Source organism: Vombatus ursinus, unplaced genomic scaffold (genome assembly GCF_900497805.2).
Source record: "Vombatus ursinus unplaced genomic scaffold, bare-nosed wombat genome assembly UNPS02014801.1, whole genome shotgun sequence".
Lineage (NCBI taxonomy): Eukaryota > Metazoa > Chordata > Mammalia > Diprotodontia > Vombatidae > Vombatus > Vombatus ursinus.
Genome location: NW_020954579.1, coordinates 17,930,037 through 17,956,794, shown reverse-complemented (window position 1 = coordinate 17,956,794; position 26,758 = coordinate 17,930,037). Strand labels below are relative to the sequence as shown.

At 42.3% G+C, this 26,758-nt stretch overlaps 1 protein-coding gene across 1 annotated transcript in view; it reads right to left on the bottom strand.

Moving 5' to 3' along the window:
• Positions 1-26,758, bottom strand: part of SDK2 (sidekick cell adhesion molecule 2) — a 449,888-nt gene that overhangs the window by 110,950 nt on the left and 312,180 nt on the right. The window contains exons 6-13 of the mRNA XM_027873081.1: positions 25,744-25,855; positions 24,375-24,565; positions 24,087-24,170; positions 20,972-21,166; positions 17,639-17,755; positions 16,191-16,358; positions 8,041-8,143; positions 322-498 (exon numbers count right to left, since the gene is read on the bottom strand). Coding sequence (XP_027728882.1) covers positions 322-498; positions 8,041-8,143; positions 16,191-16,358; positions 17,639-17,755; positions 20,972-21,166; positions 24,087-24,170; positions 24,375-24,565; positions 25,744-25,855 — 1,147 coding nt within the window. The remainder of the gene's footprint in view (positions 1-321; positions 499-8,040; positions 8,144-16,190; positions 16,359-17,638; positions 17,756-20,971; positions 21,167-24,086; positions 24,171-24,374; positions 24,566-25,743; positions 25,856-26,758) is intronic.

Genomic DNA, 26,758 nt, shown 5'->3' with positions numbered 1-26,758 from the left:
TATAAATACATATATTTTTAATGCCAGGAAATCCCATCCTCCAAGGCAAAAATAAGTGTTGAGTCACAGTGAAAGCTTTAAACCTCCAGTGGCAAGTAACATAATGAAGGGACAATGCACAAATTTTGCCTGTGATGTACTAATGCCTTATCATGGCGAGGGCACAGATAACATGATTTGGGTATCTTTTGGGATGGGATAGAAGGAAGACAGGTGGACTAGTGCTGGAAGCTGGTGCATGAGAGCTTGGTAATGACCTTGCTCCAAGCCTTCCTTGAGCTGCCCAAGGCTAACTTCCAGGGGAAGGCGGGGTATCCTTACCGGACTCGCAGGTAGGCACTTCGGGAGTCGTTACCTCCTGCAGACAGGACTCTGCAGGTGTAGGTGCCGATGTCACCTGACCAGGTCTGTGAGATGTGCAGAGAGCCGTTCTTGTCCAGGCGCATGCGAGGAGTGCTGTCCACACTAATCACTGCTCCATCCTTTTCCCAGATGTACCTAGTAGAGACAAAAAAAATGGACCTGTCAGAGTCAAGTGATGGGGATGATGTTCTGCTGGAATCTGTTGACCTGTGGTCCTCCTTCTGAGAGATATGCTTCAGGGTGGGATGGTTTTCCCAAAGTAGGCTGACTTCATCCTACTTGGGGTGCTGAGCAGTTTCCGTGGGCTTGGTTTGGATATAATTTAGGGCCGGAAATTATATTAGAGATCACCTAATCAAATCTCTTCATTTTACAGAGGAGGAAAATGAGGCGCAAATAGGTGAAATTGACCAAGGTCATATGCAATGATATAGCTAGTATTCAAATCCAGATCCTCGAAGCTCCAGATTCAGTATTCTTTATGCTACACTACACCATTCTTTAAATCTAATTTCAATCCCTTGTGCTCAGATGCTAAGTTGGTTACTCCTTAGCAGAAATAGGTGTCTTGTTGGTAGGTCATGGTGCCTGAAATTTCACCATCAGAGTAGCTTCCTTAATTAAGAAACTCTCCACTATAAAAATGTAAATCTCCCTGGAGAATTACCACATTAAGGAATTACTTGTCCTTTAGATCTTAATTCAAGCCCTGGACAGAATGTTACTGTTTTGGCCAAAGGCTACCACAGAACTTCCAGAATGATGATCAGAAAAAAATTCTTCAGAAGAAATTAAACATTTCAGAAATAACAGGATGAAAATTTCTGAGTGTACAAGGAAGTGACATCTAAGAGGTGATTTTAATTGAGAGATCATTAGACCAATTCATGGCAAGTCTGGACAAAGGGTTAGGACCATCTAAAACAACTGTCGTTTTCACTTTTGAGGTATCTGGCAAAAATCAATCAATCCATCCAATAACAACTATTTATTTAGTCCTACTATGTGCCAGATGCCACATAGAGAGACACTTGAGAAATTATATATGTGGTATGTCAGACAACTTGTAACTTACTTTTTGCAGAGTTGTTTTTTGAGTGAATATCATTAGCAAACTCAACATTAAATACAGGCCTTATGTATCTACCTAATATGTACGGTTTTATTGTAAAGTGACCCTGAGAACTTCTAAACACAGTGAGGGCAGAATAGGAGGCAATGTTGAAGCTTGTCTAACTCAGGGGCCCTGAAAATGCATGTTTGGTGGCCTGCAGGTGTATTTCCTGGGCTACAGGTTGTACTTTCCTTTAACTGTGGCCATGTAAATACTCTGGAATAGAACTGTTATAAAAATACAAGGCCATAGAATTGATCAGTCCAGACCCCTTATTTGCATTTAGGAATGAGGAAGCCAAGGCTGGGAGAGAAGAGACTGACTCAAGGTCACTAGGTGACCAGTAGTCCAGCTCAACCTGGAACTCAAGGCTCCTGCCTTCTGAGTCTTCTGATCTTTTCTCCACACCAGGCTGTCTCAACATTTGAGCTTCAGATAAAGGGAGTGAAGTTAAAAGATCCCCAGATTTAGAGACAGAGAACCTGGGTCAAAATCCTGCCTCTGTTATTTGTGCCACCTTGGGCCCTCAACTTCTCTGTGTCCCAATTTGCTCATCTCGAAAGTCCTCAGTCTATGTCCTCTGATTTTATGATAGTTGATTGGCCATTGGCAAGTCAATCAACTTTTTTGAATCTTGCTTTCTTGATCTAGGAAATGGGTATGATAATACTTGTACTACCTACTATAATGGACTGTTGTGGGGAAAGTGCTTAGTAAACCAGAGTATTGCTGAGATGTGAGCTGTTGCTATTGATAACCTTTAAAGCGATGATGATGATGATGATGATGACAATGACCCTCAAGAACACAGGTTCTTAAGTAAGGGGAGGGGAATGGTCCAAGGAGAGATCTCTGGGGATCTTGGATGGAAAAAATGATATCTGTATTTCAATACAATTTCCTTTGTAATTCAATATATTTAAAAATATTATTCTGAGAGGGGTCCATAGTTTCCACCACTGCCAGAGGGAGTCATGACACAAAGAAAATTTAAGAATCCTTGCTCTATAACCACATGTAAAAATATATGCTTGGAAATGGTCAGCAATGGGGTATCTGATGCAAGGAGATAGACTTGGAAAATTAGGTATCTGGTAATGTCAGTCAATAATTAACTTTTATTAGTTATTGTTTGTATTGTTTGTTATTTGTTTTTGTATTGTTTGTTAATTATTAACTTGGATATCAGTATACTGAAAAACATCTACTGTGTATCTAGGCCTGGAGTTAGGAAGATGAGTCTTCCTGAATTCAAATATGGCCTCAGACACTTCCTAGCTGTGTGACCCTGGTCAAATCACTTAACCCTCTTTGCCTCAGTTTCCTCATCTGTAAAATGAACAGGAGAATGAAATGGCAAACCACTCCAGTATCTTTTCCAAGAAAACCCCAAATAGGGTCACGAAGAGTCAGACACAACTGAAATGAATGAACAAGCACAACCGATTATTAGAGACAGTGTTGCACAGTGGCTAGAGAACCAGTCTTAAAGCCAGGCACACCTGGGTTCAAATCTGGCCTTTGATATGTAATTGGTTGTGTAACCCTGGGCAAGACATTTGGCCTTTCAGTGATTTAGGCACCTTAGAGACTATAAATTGCAGAGAAAGTGCTGACTTACACTGGGAAAGGGAAGTTTCCTGTACCAAAGACATCACAAATCCAGTTCCTATTCCCTAATGATACTCACATTTTATGGATTAGGAAATTGATATCTAGGTAAACAAAATATTTTTATAAAAACCCCAGTAAAAGGTATTAGGACCTGCTTGAGCCATGGATCTGTGAGTCTCGGTTAGAACCATCCCATAAGAGCTCTGGATTTTTGTAATTGGATAGGATACAATTTTGGCGCGTGGTCCCTGGGACAATCTTTTTTACATTTAACATTTTTAATGGTCAAATGAATGCAGGTACTGAGAGGAGATCTAATTCTGCTCAGGTTAGAGCTGCTGGGGATGTCAGGAGAAGCAAACGAGAATGTTTTTAAGGATGTCACTTTATATGGTGTTTAGATCAGTAAGCTAGGTAGCACTGGAGTACGAGACAGGGGATGGGAGGGTGATGGCCTTGGAGTCAGAAAGACCTGGATTCAGGACTAGACTCTGACATGTAGCCTGTGTGATTCTGGGCAACCTCAATCTCTTTCGGTCTCAGTTTCCTCACCTGTAAAATGGACATGATAATAGCATCCACCTCCCAGGGTTGTTAGGAAGATCAAATGAAATAATCCTTATAAAGCACTTTGCAAGCCCTAATTTCAATCATTTTCAGTTGTGCCTCACTCTTCATGACCCCATTTAGGGTTTCTTGGCAAAGATACTGGAGTGGGTATGCCATTTCCTTCTCCAACTCCTTTTACAGAGGAGGAAACTGAGGCAAACAGGATTAAGTGACTTGCCCGGGGCCGCACAACTAGTAAGTGTCTGAAGTCAGATTTGAACTCAGGAAGATGAATCTTCCTGACTCGAAGCCTGGCACTCTATTTAGTGAGCCACCTAGCTGCCCCAAAGTGCTAATGAATTGCTGCTCTGCATTGGTGGAGGGAAGGTCTACCCAAGAATCTCTCACCCTGATAAAGTTAAAGGTCTGGAAGAAAATAAATTCTGCACTCCATCCCAGTCCCCTACTTCTATATTACTGCTAAATTGGGCCACTTCTTGACCTTGGGAAAGGTTTAGAGCATGAGTCAAGGCTATTATCCTTGACTAGTCTTCCAATGTGCCAATTAGCTAAGAGCAAATTTTGAGAGTGCATAGAGAGGAAAAGTAGATCCTGACATTCATACAATGATAATATTTTGGGGAACTAATTCTTCCTTGTTATGCTAATGATGGTGATGAGGCAGGGTCCTATCAACTAAAAGAATGGATTAGGTTCAGACTCTGGTTCCTGCTGTCCTCATTGATTGTTCAGGTTGGTGAGGCCTAGATAGCATTCTCTCCTCTGTCAAGTGAGGGGATTGGATTAGATTCAAAGCCCTTCCCAATCTAGCTTCCTCCTACCTTTCCCAACTTTTAAGCCTCACTCCCCAACATGTATTTTGATCTAATGACACTGGTCTCCAGGTTGTTCCACAAATAAGACACTCCATCACTTGGTTTCTGGCATTTTCTCCTGCTGTCCCCTCTGCCTGGAATGCTGCCCTGTTTCCAGATTATTTCCTATTTATTTTGTACATAGCATAATTTGTATATATTTGTTTGCATGTCTCTCCTCCCCCCTCCAAAAACTCAGTAAAATTAAACAATGGCATTAAGATAAACTTCATATGATATAGCTTACTGTATTATTCAGAACACCAGAATTCCTTAGACTTTTGGGGAATTTGCTGTGGCTGACTTTGGGCTTAAATAACCTTAACCACCTTCATAATTTCCCCCTGCTCTGCTGCCTCTCTGCCGTGGATATAAACAATTATTCCAGGAAGCTGTCCTGCCTTCTGCTGCCTACCTCATTGGGGCATTACAGGCTGAGGTGACTTGTGTTACCCTTTGGGCCAATACTTCTGAGTTCCCCGGAATCCTGATGCTCTAGTAGACGTGAATAGGAGAACATTTTGATGCTAGCGATATCTTCCTCTTTAAAATATTAAATGTCAAATGATGTTGAAAGAGTACTGGATATGGACTCAGAGAAGACCTGAGTTCAAATCCCAACCCTGCCACTTACTGTTCATGTGACCTTGAGCAAATCACCTAATTACTTTTGGCCTCAGTATCTTCATCTGTAGTCCATCAATAAGCATTTAGTATGCTCTAGGTGGCACAGTGGATAGAGTACCAGACCGAGAGTCAGGAAGACTCTTCTTTGAGAGTTCAAATCTGGCCTCAGGCACTTACTAGCTGTGTGACCTTGGGCAAATCACTTAACTGTTTGCCTCAGTTTCCTTACCTATAAAATAAGCTGGAGAAAGGAAATGGCAAACCACTCCAGTATATCTGCCAAGAAAACCCCAAATGGGGTCACAGAGAGTCAGACATGACTGAAAAAGTGACTTAACTTAAAAGCCTTTACTATATACCAGACTCTGTATTAAGTGCTTCGGATACAAAGAAAAAGCAAAAATAGTCCCTGCCCTCAAGGAGCTTACATTCTAATTGAGAAAACAACACATCTGTAAGCACAAGAAAAATATAGAGTACATCTAGGTCACCATTAATGAGAAGAATAAATATCCTGAAGTGGTCACATTATTTGAATTTACATTGCTTATTTCCATTGGGCTGGAAGCAATGGCCATATCTTAAAAAATTATAACTTCGAATAGTGTGAATGCCAATAAATGTGATCCCTTCTGGGGATTCATTCTTCACACTAATTGAGAACTAGCTATAGACAGAAAGTAGCATCGAGGGGAAAGGTACCAGTAGCTTTGAAACTGGGAAAGATCCCTTGGATTCTAAGATGAGGTAGGGTATATAGCCCAGTATAGCTGGTTGATAGAGAGCAGGGAAGGTTGTAATGTAATTAAAAGACTAGAAAAGTAGGAAGTAGCCAAGTTATGAAGGGCTTTGAATGCCAAACATGGGTTTTGGACCTTAAAGGCTCTCAATCTATGATCCTATTATCCTATATCAAAGATGCTTATCACATTTGACTATTTTTCAGTGTGAAAACAGAATTAATTGTCCTGATTCTACATTAAAATGTCTGTGACCTCCCATATATTCTGTTAGTCCCACTTGAAGAAATTTTAGAGATCATCTTTTAAAACTCTTTGTTTTATAGATGAGGAAATGAAGGCCTGGAAAAGTTGAATGACTTGTCCAAGGTCACATAAAAGTTAAGTGTTAGGGCTGGGATGCAAACCTAGATTTCCTGACTCCAGGTCTAGTATACCATCTTGTTTCCCTATTCCATGCCTGCCAGATTCTCCAACCTCCATTCACCTTTATGGCTTTGGTTAATGTATTTCAAGCTCAGAACTGTTCTTGGGCCAAAGTAATTTGGAAAACTCTGCTTTAGATTAACAAGAGCAAAACGTCCCCTTCCCCCAGGCTCCCACCCATTAGCTATCAGTTGTCATATGCCAGGTGACCACCAGATGGCGTTCCAGGGTTGGAGTTTTCTCTGGGGATTGTTCCTAAAAAAGATAGGGTGGGGAGGTGGGGGTTTCACAAACGAGTACCCGCTACCCCTCCTGCCCTGCTGTCCACTGCTTTGGTGCAGATTTTGCCCCATAAAATATTCAGAGATGTAAAATTTAGGGAGTATTAATTTTTAAGAGTGGAGTTAAATTTTTTACTGGGTTTTATGAGATGGAGGGAGAGGCACAGATAGTGAGATATTTCTTCACGATTCTGAGCTCCTGGCCCTGGCAGGGTTTATCTTTCTGGCTTGTTTACCATAGCTAATAGGATCATAGGTTTATAAGCTTACACAGTCTTAAATATTGAGCTGGAAGGGAGCTCTAAGGCCATTGTGTCCAATCCCCACTAATACAGATGAGGAAACTGAGGCCCAGGGAAGCTAAGTGATTTGTCCCAGCTGATGACAGATACCTGTCCCAGGTATCTGAGATGGGATTCGATTCTGGGTCTTCCTGTCTCCAAGAGCAGTGCCCTGTACATCTGGTTGGAAGCGACCAGGACCAGAGGATCATCGTCCTGGAGCCAGAAGGAGCCTTGGATCACTAAGATTAGGAGAGGTTAAGTAATTTGTCCAAGGTTACACAGGGAGCAGAGTCAAGATGTGAACCCAGGTCTTCCAACTCCAAATCCAGCACTCCTTCCAAACACCATGCTGGGTTGGAGAGGAAGCTAGGATCTTGGCTTCAGGCCCTTCTTGTCCTACAGACTAAGTAAAAAAGTAAAAAAGCAACAGGGGAAGGAGAGGCAGAGAAAAGAAACAGAAATAAAATCATAGGATTTAGAGTTGGAAAAAGACCTTTAGAGACCATCGAAAAATCGTGCTTAGCACAGTGCCTGGCACATAGTAGGTGCTCAATATATGCTTGTTTCCTTTCCAATATCTAGCATTTGTATAGTGCTTTTCAAATATTTTATCATTTGATCCTCCCAACAACCCTAGGAGGTAGGTACTATTATCATCCCCATTTTATGGATAAGGAAACTGAGGCAGACAGCAGTTAAGTGATTTGTTCAAGGGCACATAGTTTGTAAGTGTCTGAGGCTAGATTTGAACTCAGGTCTTCCTGACTGCAGACACCCCCCCTCCCCCTGCCTCCCCCCACCTCCCCCCCGCCTCCCCACCTTGCTCTATCCACTGCACCACCTGGTAGACTTTTTTCCCCTCTGTTTCTACTTCGCCTGTTATTCTTTTCCTACTCTCCTATTCCTTTCCTCCCTTCTTTCAGTGAAATGCAGTGCCTTTTGATTCAATTCAAATAAACTCAATTAGTATTTATTAAGTGCTTACTATGAGCTCAACATTGGGCTGAGTTAGACTCAAAGCCCCATGGGTATTGCTTGACCCCACTGGAGATATGACTATTTCATTTTAATTCTACAGGACACCTATGGTGTCTGGGCCACGTTGTCACTTCATTGCACCTGGAGTTTTGTCTTACCCCACCCACTCCCAGCCATCAACAGAGGTACCTGACAGCCACGCTGGGGTCGTGGGTCACGCCACATGTCATGAAGGCCTTGGTGCCCTTGATGACGCTCTGGTCCTGGGGGGCCATGGTGATGCGCGTCCGGGCTGAAAGGCAGAGGCAGTAACAGGAGTGAGCAGCGATGCAAAAAGATACAAAGAGGAGAACGTGTTGTTTGACGGAGCCAGGTGGGTGGGTGAGTAACACGGATGGATACCGCTATAGTCTGTGGATACTGCCTATAAAGGGCTAAAGTAATGAGAGTCACAAGGTTTTGGATAAGTAAACCATTTTTATATACTACTTTTACTTTCAAAGCAATTTCACAACTATTTCCTCATCTTATCTTACCCATCCTTACAAATTCCTTGCTGTATATTGAGACATATATTTTTTGGACATGGCCAGTGTGGGAATTTATTTTCCTTGACTATGCATATTTGTTACAAAGGTTTTCTTTTCTTTCTTTTTTTTTCAATTGAGGGAAATGGAATGAAGAAAAAAACAGATTTTTGTTCATCAACAAAAATTAAATTAAATGGAAAAAAATGAAACCAATACCTGTCTGCCCCAACCAACAAATTTTTGTTTTCCTAAGTTCTTTCTGGGGTAGGACAGGGCAGGAATGATTCCCTCTATTAAAGGTGGGGAAACTGAGACAGCTAACAAGAAGAGGGGATAGAGCACTGGTCCTGGAGCCTGAAAGACCTGCATTCAAATCCAGCCTCAGATACTTACTAGCTGTGTGACCCTGGGTAAGTCACCTAATTTCTACCTCCCTCCAATTCCTCAACTGTAAATTAGGGCTAATAATAGCACCTATTGGAACAGATAGGTGGCACAGTGGATAGAGCACCGGCCCTGGATTCAGGAGGACCTGAGTTCAAATCTGGCCTCAGATACATAACACTTATTAGCTGTGTGACCCTGGGCAAGTCACTTAACCCCACTGCCTAGTCAAAAAAGAGAAAAAAAATAGCACCTATCTCCCAAGGTTGTTTTAAGGATCAAATGAGATAGTATATGTAAAATGCTTAGCATTGTGCCTGGCACATAGTAGGTGCTTAATAAATGCTTGTCTCCTTCCTTCCAACTTCCCACCCCAAACCAAGAATCCTTTCTCCAATCCATTCAGGTATAATAAACATTTATTGAGCACCAACCATGGGCCAGGCGGCACTGGAGTTACAAGGATGAAACAAATAAACAGAGTTCCTGCCCTCAAGCAGCTTATATCCTACCTGGGGATAAAACATTTAACTAGGTCAATGTTGTATGTAATTATTTCAGGATGGAAAGAATACTAACACCTAAGGGGATCAGGAAAGGCTACCATACTCTTGTAACTATTCAGTCGTTTTCAGTCATGTCCGACTTTCCGTGACCCCATCTGGTTGCCAAGTGGTTTGCCATTTCCTTCTCCAGCTCATTTTACAGGTGAGGAAACTGAGGCAAACTGAGTTAAATGACTTGCCCGGGCTCACCCAGCTAGAAAGTGTCTGAGGCCAGATTTGAACTCAGGAAGAAGACTCTTCCTGACTCCAGGCCCAGCACACGTTGTGCCACATAGCTGCCCTAATTCTCTCAGTAGCCCCTTGCATTTTCAGACAGATCTAATTATCAGAACATTTGTCCTCATATTGAGTTAATAATGGTGGTCGAGAAGATGATGATGATAATAAGAATGCCTTACTTTTTTTCTTTTTAAGGCAATTGGGGTTAAGTGACTTGCCCAGGGTCACATAGCTAGTAAGTGTTTGGTCTGAGGCCAGATTTGAACTCGGGTCCTCCTGACTTCAGGGCTGGTGCTCAATCCACTGCACCACCTAGCTGCCCCCATGAATACCTTACATTTGAAGAGTCTCTTTGCCTCTATCTGACTTCTATTTGGTCAGCATACCTCTGTCTGCTGGCGTTAAACAGTCAGAGTAAAGTTGTACCCATTCTGTATGCCAGACCTTCAAATGTCTGAGGAGAGCTATTGTGGCCCTCCTTTACAGGCTAAACTTCTCCAAACTTTCAACTGTCACACATAACATGGCTTCTAGACCCTTCACTATAATAATAACAGGGGCAGCCAGACGGTGCACTGGCCCTGGAATCAGGAGGACCTGAGTTCCAAGCTGACTTCAGATACTTACTAGCTGTATGACCTTGGGTAAGTCACGTAACTCTGCCTCAGTTTCCTCATCTGTAAAATGGGCTAGTCACTTAACCCAATTGCCTCCAAAATAAAAAAAAAAGTAATAACAACAGCTAATACATAGCATTTTAAAGTTTAATAAAGTGGTTTACATATGTTATCTCATTTGATCCTTACCACAATCCTGTTAGGTGGGTGCTATTGTTATCCTGATTTTTACAGACAGGATACTGAGTCTGAGGAAGGTTAAGTGACTTGCCTGGAGTCACACAGCTAGGAAGTGTCTTGAGGTGGGATTTGAACGCAGGTCTCTTCCTCTGGACATCTGCTAGTTTGTCACTGTCCCTCTGCAGAGTCCCACAGAATAGAAGTGAAGAAATGAATTCTGCTCTCTCTTATCTTTACACTGATTGGCCCAAACACTGAGCCTGTCTCTTCCCTGTTTTCACTTTGAATCCAAGCAGCTCAAAAAGGCTTTTAAAAAACAAAACCTTAGTATACCTGGCAAACCTCAGCTCATTCTGGGCCTTCACCTCCATGATATTATTTTTACAGACCCATGACATTCTTTTGTACTCATCCTTTGTCAGATGGCCTTCTTTCCACCTTTTGTGCATACAATATGTGTTCATTCAAAATCTGAGCTAATGTGATCTTGGGCTGAATTAAGATTGGCACATTGTCCAGAAGGAGGAAGACTGGAGTCCTGTGATATGCTGCCTTTGAGACTCCATCTAGAATACAGTGTATAGTTCTAGGTACCACATTTTAGGCAGGATGCTGACAAATTTGAGGACATCCAAAGGGTAAGGGGCTACAGACCATGCCATGTTGTTTAAACTGTCTAGCTTGGGGAAGTAAATATTTAGGGGAAATGTGATAGTTGTCAGCTATCTGAAAGGGAGGAGGGAAGAAACAGAACAAGCATTTTTAAAAAAAAATATAAATTTTTTGGGGGGCAACCTGGGTGAAATGACTTGCCCAGGACCACACAGCTAGTAAATATCTGCATTTAGATTTGAACTCAGGTCCTCCTGACTCCAAGACCAATGTTCTATCCCTTGGACCACCTAGGTGTCCTGGAACAAGCATTTATTAAGTGAGTACTATGTTCCAGGTAGGGGCAGCTAGATGGTACAGTGGATAGAGCACCAGGTCTGGAATCAGGGAATTCAAATCTGCCCTTAGATACTTACTAGCTCTATGACCTTGGGTAAGTCCAGCTAGGTGACTCAGTGAGGAAGACTTGAGTTCAAATCCAGCCTCAGATACTTACTAGTGGTGTGACCCTGGGCAAGTCACTTAACCTTAGTTTGCCTTAGTACACTGGAGAAGTAAATGGCATACCATCCAGTAGCTTTGCCAAGAAAAGTCCATGGACAGTATGATCCATGGGGTCATGAAGAATCAGACACAATGGCATGGCTAAACAATAACATGCTCCAGGCACTGGGCTAAGGTCTTTACAAATACCACCTCATTCGATCCTCTCAACAATCCTGGGAAGTAGGTGCTGTTATTATCTCCATTTTCCCGATGAGGAAACCAAGGCAGGCAGAGGATCTGAAGTAAGTATCTGAAGCTGGATTTGAACTCAGGTCTTCTTGACTCTGACTTGACCCACTGTGCACATAGCTGACCCACCACACTTAGCTGCCTGTTCTGCTCTTCTGTTGAGGGTAGTCTGAGGAGCAATGAGTAGACAGCTCCGAGAGGCAGATTTTAGCTTGATGAAAGGAAAAGCTCCCTAGGATGCTGAGCTGGCCAAAAATACAAGGGTTCCCTTGGGAGATAGCGATCACAGGCAGACTTCGAGCAGAGTCTGAATGACCACTTGTCAGAGATATTGCAGAGGGGATCACATCCTGGTTGGGAAAGCCGTGGGTGGCTTCTGATTATAACTAGCCTCTTTCACAATTCTGCCTGAGTCCTGCCCTGCTCCCCTCTCACCCTGACCTGAGCTTCTATGAATCTATTCTTGCACAGCTGGAGAAGTCCCTTCAGTCACATCCCTCTCTCCTCCCTCACTGGGATCCTTTGTAATTGTCTTGTCAGAATTCCCACTTTTTGCCCTTCCCTTCCTTCCTGAGCCACATTTCCTTTCAAGGACTCTACATCTGTCTTTGCTAGGAACTTTTGGAAATCTTCTCTCCTAAATACTAAGGTATGTGTTTGACTCTAGCCAGCACTCCTTTCCTTTGCTATCATGAATTCTAAGCAGACACAGTCACTTTCTCCTAAGGTGCCTGCCAATTTCACATCTCAAGACAGTTCCTCCTTATCCTTCCCCTAATTCTCACCACCAAGTGTCTACCCTCAGGTTTGTGGGTTTCCTTACAGGTGTAGATTACCCTCCTGACAGAAAGTACCTGCTCGCCCACTCCTTCTGTCAGAACTATTTCTTTTGAATGAGGTCTAGATCCTTACACTGCTACATCATGGTCAGGAATTACAGTCTTTCCAGCCTTAGGGATGTCTATGAAAGTGCTTTCTTATATTAAAATGTTAAGTTCACTCTGTTGGCTACTCATACTTTGGACATTGATCCATAGACATATGAGGTTATGTAATTATCAATGCCAACCTAATTCCAGTTAGATTATAGACTCTCTGAGGGAAGGAATAAGTCTTTTTTGTTTTATTTACTTGTCAAGTCACTTTCATAAGCATTTATTATTCCCTTATGATGTATCAGGCAGGTGCTAGGTGGTGCAGTGGACAGAATGCTAGGCCTGGAGTCAGGAAGACTCATTTTAGTGAGTTCAAATCCAGTCTCGGACATTTATTAGTTGTGTGATTCTGGGCAAGTCCCTGAGCCTTGTTTGCCTCAGTTTCCTCATCTATAAAATAAGCTGGAGGAGGAAATGGCGAACCACTCCAGTACCTTTGCCAAGAAAACCCCAAATGAGGTCACAAAGGGTAGAATATGACTGAAAAATGACTAAACAAAAAATGTGCCAGGCACTGTACTAAGTCTTGGAGATACAAGTACAAGCATAAAGACAGTCAGTCCTTTAAGGAGTAAACCCTCAAAGAGCTTACATTCTAACGGGGAAGACAACACATGGAATCTGAAAGTGCATGTGTGTGTGTGTGTGTGTGTGTGTGTGTGTGTGTGTGTGTGTAGGTGTCCAGATGGTAGAGAAAGAAGCCTGGAGAGTTAAGAATGGAGTCTAGAGAGGACTGAAGGAGAGAATGTGGCTGTTATGGGCAGTTTCCTTAACATGAAGGTTCTGAGAGGAATTGACCAATTGGAGAATGAGGTCTACTCACATGCTATGTACCTTCTAAGTAAGAATTGTGTTAGGCTTTACGGGATCCAGTTTTACATCTGTTGATATCATTAATAGGATTAAAGATGTGGAAGGGACCTTAGAGGTCATCTAGTTCAATACCCTCACTTTACAAAGTAGGAAACTGAGACCTAGGAGAGGTAAGTGATTTACCTAAGTGGCACAGCTGGGATTTGATTCTCTGTCTCCAAACCCAGAAGAGCTCTTTCCAATACACAATATTGTTTCCTTAGTATCCAGATTGACAGCTCATCTGGACATTACCCCCCCTTTCTCTCCCTTTCAAATTTCAGCTCTAAGTTCTCCTGATTAACTCAGTAGGTCTTCCCTTCTCTATGAGATACATTGAACCCCCACATTCCCATGGGGTTGCCATTGTACAATATGGTCCAGAAAAAGAAACCCTGTTCTTGACCCCCATTTTCATTGCTATTTAGCTGCTCACTTCCTACAATCTTCCTTTGGTTTAACAACTTCTCTCTAGAATGACAGTGAAGAAAAAGGAAGCAAATCTAATCCCTCAAGATCTCTCTCAAAAACAGCAATAGAAACTCTGCAAAGAAGCAAAACCATAGAAAGCCTCAAAAGAAAATGAGAGAAAAAAATCACCAAAAATCAATGAGTAAACCAAAGAAGAGTTCTCACTCATTGAAAACAGTTTTCATTTTCTTTCAAATGTTATGAACTTCAACTGGAAGATGAAAATTCCACCTATGCCCTCCTAAGCTTTATTTTCTTAACCAATACCTCAAAGTCACTAACAAGAAATTGCAAGTGTTTTCCTAATTTCCACATAAATTAGTCCTCATCCTTATGCCAGAATCCATCAGGGATAGCTGAGCAGTGGGAAGAACCAAGGGGGTGTTTGTGTGTGTGTGTGTGTGTGTGTGTGTGTGCATTTTTCTCGTTTCTCTTCCTCCCTTGCTTTCTTCCCTAGCCCAAGGCCATCCTGCCCCCAGAGGTACTCTCCCCTCTTGCCTGAGAGGGCTACTTGACTAATCACAGGGCTTGAATGAGTTGGAAGTCATCAACTCCATTCCTTCTGATGAGATGGAGGACCAGGAGCCCTTATTATTGACCCTGCCACTACCTCCTAAGGTCTTTCAGGCCTTATCATGTGGCCTGCTTCTATGGCCTGAAGGCCCCCTGCCCCAGCACTATCATCTGACCTACTCATCCATGTCTTCATATGAGCTGATACATGTATCTTCTCCATGGGAAGTCATCACCCGCAATCTCGTGTCTTACTTCTCTATTCCTTGAGTAAGAGTCATGGAGGCACCTTCTGCCTCCTCTTAGTCCAATGGTTGTCTCTTCTCCAAAAGCCCAAGTTTCACCTTCTGTCTGAGTAGACTCTTGCTTTCTCCAGTGGTGCAGAGTATTTTCTTCTCTTTCTCCTTTGTTCCATTCTCTTCTCAATACCAAACTTCCCCATCACTAGTTTTCCTTCTTCAAAACCTTCTCAGGATCTTTTTTTTTTTTTAACCTGGCCACTTCCCTAGATTATTTTTTTCATCTTGCATATGAATTCTTTGTCTTCTCTAATAACTCAAAGCATAAAGATGTGCCCCTTGAGCCCTTTCACCTTCTTCTCCAGCAGGACAATCAGCTTGTATTTACATCACCTATAACTGTTGATCACCCCCAGGCAGGAAGATACACACAACCCATCCCTGCTAAGTCACCGGGACAGTTCTCTTTGAGACCACACTTCTTTTTTTTTTTTTAGTGAGGTAATCGGGGTTAAGTGACTTGCCCAAGATCATACAGCTAGTAAGTGTTAAGTAACTTGTCTGAGGCTGGATTTGAACTCAGGTCCTCCTGACTCCAAGGCCACAGCTCTATTCACTGCGCCACCTAGCTGCCCCATGACCACACTTCTTTGTCCCTACTTCTCTTAATGTGAAGTACAGCTGTAGATGAAGGGAGAGCCATACAAAGAATGGAAGGGATGGAGATGAGGGGTCAGTAGAGTGAAGCATAGATGACAAGTCTGGAGACAAAGAGAGATGCCCTAGCCAGGAAAGACAGAGTCCAGTGACCGGCCCCAAGGTTAATTTATCTTGCTTAGATGAGTATAGCTGTGTATGTATCTAAGAGATAATGAGGACACTCTATAATTGCCACAACAAATTGACCTCTTCACTGTTTTTGTTTTTCTGGGAGCTCTGAATTCTAAGGGGCTCCAGGGAATGTTATTTTTAGGCCTGTTTGGCTGCACTCTTTCTTCCCACGTCTAACCTCTGCTAATGTTAGGTGTTATTAAGTCACACTGATTTGCACGACTTAAGCATCAAGCTTACCCTCTTTTGACAGGCATGTACCCCAGAGAAGCAATATTCTAACACATTTTACTTGTATCTTCTTACCTTTTTCACTGTACATGTTGCCTGGGAGCTTCTGGTTGTCCTAAACATTACCAGTCCCTTCAACTATTTATCACATAACATTGGCTTCAGACCAAACACTGTCCTGGTTGCCTTCCATTAAAAACCCATTCTAATTTGTCAATTTCCTTAAAAAAAATGGGGCGCCTGAGATCAAAAACATTTACAAAGGTAGAGATTTTGACTGCATCTGTAAGAACCCCATATGATCATGTGTACTGAGAGAGGGAGGTCTATAGGTATATATTTGTGTATGTCCGTTGTGTGTGTGGATTCACATAGGATACATATATACACTTTTCATTCTTATTAGCTGCAAATGCCAACTTACCCCACACGACCAAATCTGCTGATGCCTCATCTACTCCCCGTGAGTTGGTGGCCAAGCATGTATAACTGCCAGCATCTGAGATACGGGTGGGACTGATAAGCAGGCTGCCAGACTCCAGGAGAGTGAAGCGGGGCAACTGGATGGAGCCACTAGCCAGGATCCGCTCACCTGCAGGGAGATACAGAAGAATATGCAGCCAGCACGATCCCTGATTCCTATTTCTCCTGGCACTGCCAGGCTACCCCAAGATTGAGAAGGACACGGAGAGAAATATAGCAGGAGAGTGGATTGTGGGCAGGATGACCTAATATTCTTTTTGTATACCTAGTTTGTCTCTATCTTGCCTTTCTCTTCCAGAAACATCTCAGTCAATTGCAGATTCACAGTCTCATAGCTGGAAGGGACCTTAGAAATTATCTTTATCTAGTTTCATTTTATAGATCAGGTAACTAAGGCCTAGAAATGTGGAAAAATGATTTGCTTGAGGCCACATGGCTAGTTAATGGTAAAGTGAAGACAAGAATCCAGGTCTTCTAACGTCCAGTTCAGTGCTGTGTCTACTATACAGCACTTGCTTCTTAATAGATAAATATTTCTCATTCTTTCCTAAGCTCCGGTGCTCAAATTCTAGATTCCATCACTGCCTTCAGGCCCCAGCACCTTCCTTCTCAGTCTCTCACAAACACAGAGAGCGCAGAAGCAGCTGGCACCTGCGAATCAGGTAGAAGCAAATGATTTTGATGAGTTGATGATGGGCATCTTGAAGCTGGATGCTTCAGGAAAAAGTCACCTTGGACAAGTGCCTAAGCTTTGGATGATGGGACAAGCAGACGGAAGCATTGGGAAGGAGGGGACAAGTGGATGAAGTAGAGATGATGGCCCTGGACAGGTTGGGAAATGTTCTTTGGCAAGGGAGACCTAAAGTCTTGCTGACTTGCCCTAAGGTTATCTCTGCCTGCCTTTATGAGTGTACCTGTACGTGTGCATATCCGGGAACGTATTTGCTTATGCAAATATCCATGTGTGGTTGGATATAAAATAAAGTATCCCTGGGTAGATGTGCATGAATAGATTTGTATATGAATGAGAAAAGGTTTTAATTAAGGGCTTACTATGTGCCAAATACTATGCTAAGTGCTGGGGATATAAATACAAAAGCAAGACAATCTCGTTTCAGAGAGCTCATATTCTAATTGAAGGAGAGAACACACAGAGCAGAATTCAACTGCAGGAAAGCCAGTAAGGTCTGGTGGTCCTGCAGGTACAGTGGCAGGGCTCGGGAGCCCTTAGGGTACATCCCAGACAGCTGAAATGATTTGCCCCAAGTCACAAAGATTGATAACTACAGAGCCATAATTTTAGAATCCAAGTCTTGAAAGCCTCAGTCTTATACCCTTGTTACTATAACCCACTGCCCATATGCCCCTCCTGAATATCATCTCTTTTACCTTTTTGCCAAGTGATAGCTGGCCGGGGTGCCCCAGATGTCTCGCATGCCAGCACCACAGACATGCCATCAATCACTGTGCTGTCTAACGGGCCTCTGGTGATGTTGGGGGCAATGCCTTGGGAAAGAGACGGACAAACTCCTTAGTAAGACTCCATTTGGGCTCCCCCTGGCTGAGGGACAGTAGTGACCCTAAGCCCTAAGCAGACAATCTCCCGTTTGCCCCCTCCCATTTTGTTATTTCACTCATTCATTCAACAAACATTTATTCATGCAATGCATCATATTAGGTACTGTTGCCTGGTTCCTTTGCAGAGAAGCAGGAAATCCACACTAACATATCCCAATAACCTTTGAAATAAACACATTTTTTCTAGTTTACCCAATGCCTTTCTAGTTAACCTTCCCTGTTGAGGTTCATTGCCAGGAAAATGAATGATATCAATCATTTTCTCCTATTTGTTCACAGGCCCCAATAACGGGAAAGATCCAGACCTCCCCTGGCACTTAAGACCTGGCATTATAACTGACAAACTCACCCCAACAGAATTTTCATTATGTTCTTCACAACAGTGAGAAACTGTTAATCATATGTAAATTGAAATTTATTATTATTGTTATTATTATTGTCATTGTTGTTACTCTTTCACTAACCTCATCTTCCAATGAATACTTCATTGTCACGTACCATTGATCCTGGCTCTCAAAAAACTACGCTGGCCGAGGGCAAACTCTGGCAAGTTCGACTAAACTGAATGGATCAACCATTTGGTAATGGACTATGTCTTATGTGGTTCAACCTTAGCTGACCTAAGCCTGGAGAAGTTTATCTTTGAAAAGCTGTCCAATAGATAATACATATTTTTTTTTTTTGATGTGGGAGGCACTGAAATTCATGAAGAATCTTAAATTGAAGTGGGGTGGAGGGATTGAGATACTGATACAATAATATGGATACTGGTGAAATCATAGATCTTTTGACAATTTGGGAGAACGTCATGAGAGAAATGATTATCTCTTTCATATTAATAATCAATTATTAAAACCGGGGAGACCCCAGCTTTTTTTTCCCTTTTCTATTTCCTTGTCCAATCTCTCAAGGACAGGGTTGATGGAAGATAGAATTAATATCCTCCTCATTCTGGATATTACTACTCCACCCAAATAGACCTAAGGTGAAACTCTTTCTACTCAGGCTTGGGTGGATAAATTTTTTGAATAGACTGCCCAAGGCTGGGGGTAACTTAGAAAGAAATGACTTAATCAAAGCTCAGGTCTAGCACTGTGTTGCAATATTCATTCTCCCATTAATTGTTAACCAGTCAAAGGCGATTGCCACCCCGGAAAACACCCCTCTTCCACTGGGCATATAAGCTGTGAGCCCACTGCCATGACTGTCTTTGGTCTAACAGAGAGACAGCCAAATGACCATCCTTTTATTAAAATGCTGGCATTATTCATAAAATGATAAAATTACTCAGAAGTTATAACTCTCGAACCTTTTGAAATGTCACTGTTTCACTTTTTCGTTTAGCTCAGTGAATGCAATAGGCGCTTAATAAATGTTTGCTGCATAACTGAAGTGTTTAAGTCTATTAGGATGATGAAAATTAATACTTGTTGCTGATAATGTAAAAACTACCATATTTCCAAGCAGTCAACTGATTGGCTTCATTCAAGTCTTTTCCTTGGGCAGAAATTTGTGATTCTCCCCAGAAGGTAAATGGGTGGTTTTATCATCAGCATGATCATATTTGATCCATTTTAATTTGATCCATTAAGCATTTATTAAGCACCTACTATATACAAGGAACTGTGCCAGGACCTGGTGATACAAAAACAAATATGAAATAGCCGTTGCCCTCAAGAAGCTTATATTCTATCATAGGAATATAACACACACACACACACACACACACAGAGAAGCAAATGTGTGTGTGTGTCTATGTGTATATATAGACACACAAACATATACATACAGAGAGGCAAATTCAAAGTATATGTAATACATATAAATACACACATATATATGCATATGTATATCTATATATCGATCAAACAAAGTAATTTTGGAAGAGGAGATGCTCTAACAGCTACCGGGATATCAGCAAAGACCTCACCTAGGATGTAATGCCCAAGGTGAGCCTGAAGGTAACTAACAATTTCATGAGGTGGTGGCAGTGAGGAGGGACTGTTTCAGACACGGAGAATGGCCTGTACAAAGTTATGGAGGCTGGAGGTGGAATGTAGAGGGAACAATGAGCTCCTTTCCCTCTCTAAAATCAGGGCCAGGCTAACAACATGGTCAAGGATAAATGGAAGCCAAGACCCAACACGTTTTCATTGTCAGCAAACAGTATGCCGAGATCTCTGAACAAAACCATGTTCTCCTTCCTGGATTCCTTGCGGTCAATGGAGTGTTGCCCATTGACATCTAGATGCATTGCTGTAACATTTCAGGTGGTAAATACTGCAATGAGTTGTCAAAGGAAGCCAGTGAATGGTGTTTTCATAGAACTATAAAATTTTTGAGATCATATAGACCAAATTCTTCATTTTACAGATCGGAAAACTGAGACTCAGAGATGTTTAAGTGATTTAACCAAAGTCATATGGCAGGTAAATGGCCAAGTTGGTACTCATTCATCTCTCTTGACTCTCAGGTCAGCTCTCTTTCAAATTTTACAACACTATCTTATTTTCAAAATAAAATATGGTGTCTAAAATGGGGTATGGAGGAGGGAATGGACAAATTGCCTCATTAAGCAGAGGTAGGATTATATAATCCTATAGCCTGAGGCCTACATTGGGCAACCTCTTCCAACAGATGTGAGTAAACCCCTACAAAGAAAGAACATCTAGGAGTGAACTTTAAGGGATTAGATACTTCCTCAGTGATGAAAATTGGGAATGGGGCAGCAATACTGCTTAGCAATTTATGTCAAAATAAAAATAACATTCCACATTTATGCAGTGCATTACAGTTTAAAAAGTGTTCTCTGAACAACAACCTGGAGAGGTAGAGGGTACAAATATTATGAACATTTCACAGATGAGGGCACTGAGGTCAAATGCCCTGCCCATAGTTACATGGCTAGTAAATGGTAGATCTGGGATTCAAACCTAGGTTTCCTTATTCCAGGTCCACTATATCATACTGCCTCTCAAGTTTAGGTTATTATACAAGCCACTGCACAAATGATTTGGTTGTCCAAGGAGTCCAACCTGAGGGTGTCTATGTTGACGACATGATATGTTAAACTTTTCTCAAGCGCGCTGTTCACCTTTGGAAAAACTAAGACTTCCCTTCTCCCTCTCCCACAGCTCAACTTACTGGTGACAGCAAGGTAGGTGGAAGTCTGTACTTCTCCAGCCGAGTTTCGGGCAAAGCATTGAAACATGCCTGTGTCATCAGGCACCAGTCCACTGATCTGCAGGCTCCCATCTCCATGCAGTCGGAACCTTGACAGCTTCTTCACATCAATGACAGTGGCATCTTTGTACCAGGTGGTGACAGGAGATGGCACACCTACATGGAGACAGCAATAACTACAGCATATCCTCTGTAAGCTATACTTCCACTTAGGAGTTAGGTTCTCAAGTGGGTGACTACTGCGCAGGTTCAAAGGTACTCTATGGGTTTGTAATCCTAAAATTGTAACTTATTATATAATTAATTATGTAGTATATAATAGTTATAACTAATTATATAATTTATAACATAAGCCCCCATTGGTGCTCTTACCTTTAACTATGAGTCCATATATACAAATAGAACAAAACAAGGCATTTGGAAGGCATAGTAAGAAATAAGAAGATTAGCTATAAACCATTCTCTCTGTAAACCTCAGGTGTGCTGCTACAAATGCACATAATTTCAGTAGGAACTGTAGGCACAAACTTAGAGTTTGCTGGTAGTGAGGCACATATATAGGGATCACATGGGGCCAAGTCAATTCATGCCTCTGAAACTTCTGGGTCCCAACATTCTTTCTTCTTGTGGTGTCCTCATACTTCTCTCCCCGGGCACAGTGTTTGTGCTGGGAAGGTCATTCAGTCGGACACCCTGGACCTGCTCTTCTCCATAGCTCAGCTCCCAACTGCCAGGGCTAATTCCCTTGAATTGGTTTGCTCTCTTCTCTGTTGCCAGGGGTCATGCTCCTTGAAGCTGCCTTTTACCCTAAGATTCTTTCTTCTTGCTGGATGTGATATCTCCTGGATGAGCAGCTCTGCTTCAATATCTCACAGTTGATTGGGGGAAGGAGAGGGAAGGACAGAAGACGATATCTGCTTTGCCCATTGGTCGGGGTTCAGGAGTCACATTCCACAAAGCTGCTCCGTGCCTCAGTGCTGGTGAGCTTGCTTTTTAAGGGCCACCAGGGGTATAACCAATAAATATTCAGCTCTAATTACACCAGGAATTCCAGCTCTTCACACTTCATGAAGGCATAACAGGATGTAGACCCCCCTTTGCACTTCATTAACATATTAATGCCTTCCTATTTCTACTCCTTCTGTGATTTCATCAAATGGGTCAGCCCTGGATGGAATTAGAGGCCAAATTCCTACCCCTTCATCTCACACACACATACACATTCCACTTGAATGTTTGCAAATTGATTTTATATACATTTATATACATTTTTATTTTTATATTGACTTTATATATATCATCTCATTTGGTCCTTTATAAATTCTGGAAGTTTCCTTTTTTATAGATGAGGAAACTAAGGCTCCAAGAGATTCAGTGACTTATCTATCGTCATAATATAGTCAATGCCAGGAGTGGTGTTTGAACAAGGTTCTTTCAAGAAGAGTCCATACTCCTTCCTTATACCATACTACCTCCTCATATGGAGCCTTCGAGGAAGAAAGGAAGGAAGGAAAGAAATAAGCATTAGTTAAGCTCCTATTATATATCAAGCACTGTGCTAAGCACTTTTCAAATATTAACTTATTTGATTTTCACAACAGCCCTGGGAGGTAGGTGCTATTATTACCCCCATTTTATAGTTGAGGAACCTGAGACAGAGGTTAAGTGACTTGCCCAGGGTCACACAGCTAGGCTGTGTCTGAGACCAGGTTTGAACTCCTGTCTTCCTGACTCTAGGTCCAGTGCTATAAAGACTGTACCACCTAGAAACATTTTTGGCTTATAGTACTTCTGGATGGATGCTTTATTCTATTTCGGAGACAATGCAACACTTTTTTATTCCCAAAGGTGGTAGCCAATGATTATATAGGAATATGGGTGGAACATCAGGCAGACATCTGAGGAAAGACGGAATTTGAATCCCATAGATTTGGAATTGAGTTGGCCCAGAGTCTTTATTTCTTCTGTTGTTGTTCAGTCATTTTTCAGTGGTGTTTTACTCTTTGTGAAAGATACTGGAGCAGTTTGTCAATTCCTTCTCCAGGTTATTTTACACATGAGGAAACTGAGGCAAACAGGGTGAAGTGACTTACCCAGGGTCACACAGCTAGTAAGTGTCTGAGGCCAGATTTGAACTCACAAAGTTGATTCATCCTTACTTCAGGCCTGGCACTGTATCCACTGTGTCACCTAGTTGCCCCTTCCTTATTTCTAAATATAAAATACCTTTGGTGGTCCAAGTCTATTCCTATACAGTCTGAATGCAGCTGGTATTGCCCTATTTTCTCTCTTCCCCCCCCCCCCCCCCAATTCACTCACAGTTTTCTCCTTTCTCTTCCTAAGCCTTTCTGCTGCGGATTTGCAGTGCCTCTCCATATCTGCATCTCTCACTTGCCTATCATTCCACTGGGGAAAAGCTGTGCCTAGTTCTTTGTTCAATACCATAATATTATCAATAGCACACACTGCGCCTTACCACTATGCCTTTTGTATGGTCTTATAAAGCCTATCTGCCTTTGGATTGTCTTTTGATTTAGCTACATCTAAAGAAGGAAAGGAGATTTGGGAACCAAAACAGTGTGAGAATTCATCATTAACTTGAGGAAGACAGAAGAGGTAGGAAAGTGGAGAATGCTGTCTTGGTGACTGAATAGAATGGCTAAGAACCCAAGTGCTGCTCTATGAGCTATATCTTAGAGTAGACACACCTAATGCTGGTGCTTTCCCCCCTTGACTAGTGTAGCTCTGATATTATGGTAATTTGGCGTTGTCAGCGACTCTGAAATTATGGGCAATTTGGCTGTCAGTAGCCTCAAAATTACGGTAATTTTGGCTCATTTGTAACCCTGAAGTTACCATAACTTGGATTGATTTATAGCCCTGAAATTACGGTAATTTGGCTTCTTTGTTTTCCTAGGTGCCTGCTGACGGCCAGATTGATTTCTTTCCTAGTAATATGTCCACTTCAGGGGGACCTCGGAGCAGCAGACACAATTCAGCAATGGAACAATTCAACCCACAATGGGGAGCGGGGAGAGGTGTGATATTCTTCCTCTTCCTCCCAATGTACCGTTACCTTTTGCCTGGCAGGGTATGTCCACCACCTTTTCCATCTCTGCTGTGATGTGTCTCTCTGGCTCCTTAATAAACTGGGGTGGCTCTGGGAGGGGGAGAAGGAAAAAGACAGCATTGGAGGCCTGGCTCCTCTTGGGTTGGCCACTCAGTAGGAACCCCTGATAGATGGGAAGTTACCCTGCCCCTTTCTGCTCCCCCATGCTTCAGGCTAAGAGGGTGCTGTGATGCCGGTGGAGTGCTCCCTCCTGCCCACCCTTATTCCCAGCCCATCTCCATGCTGTGTACTCACCCAACACAGAAAGGACAGCACCCCGGACCACAGAAGGGACACTGCTGCTGCGTAGGACAGCCTCACATTCATAGTAGCCAGTGTTGCTGCCTTTGGGATTCAGGATAGTGAGCCGTCGGTTGTGGTCACTGATTCCCCCTGACACTGGCACCCCATCCTTCTTCCAAATGATATGCAGTTTGATCAGGGGCCTGGCAGGAGGCAAGGGAAAAAGAGAGGCTCATTTGCATAAATCTGCATCGGTTATGCAGTAATTTGTACTTGAGAGAACTGGACTTTTAAAATTCAGTTAAGCATCTTAAAAGTTGTCTCCTGATATTTCCCTTTCCTATTTTCCCTCTCTATTCCCCGTACGCTCCAACTCATTCAATATGGAGAAGGGAAGGGAGGGGAATTGAGGGGAAGACGAGAAGGCACGAAAAACCTGGATAAATAGGAAAGACACACCAAAGGTGAGACACACAGAAACAGAAAAAGAGATACAGGAACTTACACACACAAATCCGTAGAGTGAAATACACATACATAGCCAACAAATAAAGAACCAGTGCCAGATCAGCCCAGTTCTCTCTCCACCCCAAAATGTCTTTCCTTGTATTTTCTTTTGATGTGGATATGGCATTTTACATACATTATCTTATTTGATCTTCACAACAATCTTGGGAGACAGGATCATAGGAAAATCACCCTAGAGGTCATCTCATTCAATACCTTCATCTTACAAATGAGGTCTAAGAGAAGTGATTTTCTTAAGGTCATATAGTAAGTGGCAGAGTTCAGATTTTGAACCTAAGACCTCTTATTTCATGTTCTTTTCATTGAGCCACAAAATATTTTTATTTCCACTCCTCAATGAGGAAAATGAGTCTCAGAGAGGTTAGTTGATTGAATCATGACCACATATCTAGTAAATTTCAGAGCTCTTTCCACAAAATGCCCGTTTCCCCCATCCTGTTTACAGAGGCCTCTCAGACTCTGGTTTTCCATAATCTTTGTTTTAGTCCCTTCTGGGCTATTCAGAGACATGTATAATAGATTAATAGAAGCATAGAAAAGAGACATCAATTAGCGTCAGATCAAGAGTGTCCAGTAGAACAGTGGCGTCACCTATTGGTTCTAATTCTTACCTACAACATTAAAATATGTTCAATAGGAATATATATGTATAGCCTATATCAGATTGCACACCATCTTGGGGAGGAAAGGAGAGAAAAATTTAAACCTCAAAAGCTTATGGAAGTGATTGTTGATAATTCAAAATAAATTAATTAAAAATTAAAAAAAAGAACAGTGGAGCCAACCATGATGAGGAACATAGGAAATTTGGAAGGGCAGTGGGGAGGAGGGAACAGGGGAGATGGTTACTGACCTGGCATTCGCCACACATTCCATGGTCACCTCTGAGGTCCCAGCCACTACACTGGTATTTTTGGGAGGGATGATGATGGTCGGGGCAATAGGATCTGCAGGGCCACCTACATCTGGGAAGAAGGCAAAAGTTAGTCCAAGAAACAGACCAAAAATTGCATCTATCTCTTAAGGGAGCTGAGATCACAGAGGTCTAGGAACAATAACAATGTTAGCTGACATTTATATAGTACCTTAATGTTTGCAAAATATTTTAAATACATTTCCTCACTTGATCCTTCCAACAACCTTGTGAGATAACTACTGTTATTATCCCCATTTTACAGATGAGGAAACTTAGACTCAGAAATTAAATGATTTGCCCAGGCTAGTGTCTGAAGAAGGATTCCAACTTAGGTCTTCCTAAGTCCGGTGCTCTATCCACTCTTCTCCCAGAGGAATGGGTGGACTAGGACAATTTGTACCTATGGCCATGAAGGCAGGTGAAGTCATCCTGACTTTTGTCTTGCCACTGGACTTCAATGACCCTGGAAGACAGAGTGAGGCTTATGATTTTGTGCAACTCTGCCTCTCTTAAATCCAATTCATGCACAAGTCAAGACATCACCCCCATGACCTCAGCGGTCCTCTTTGAAAACGAAGGACGAATAATAACACCCGCTATGACATGCTTACTTCTTAAATGTGAGAGCATGGTGGAATCATCTCTGGGAGAACAAAGGGTGTGCCCATCAATAAGATATTAGGGGGAGGCAGGGCTAGAACCATGGCAGTTCAAGCCATGGATCCTTGCTCTTCAGCTACCAAATGAAGTAACATATTTACAGAGTTTTGCAAACTTTGAAGCATTATATAAATGTTAGTTATCAATGTTTGTTGTTGGTATTACTGAGCTCTTCCTGGCAATGAGGACGGTACTCTGATCTCTGTTATCTTCCAGATTTCATATTACTTAGAGCACATCACTTTTCTCTCTCTCTCTCTCTCTCTCTCTCTCTCTCTCTCTCTCTCTCTCT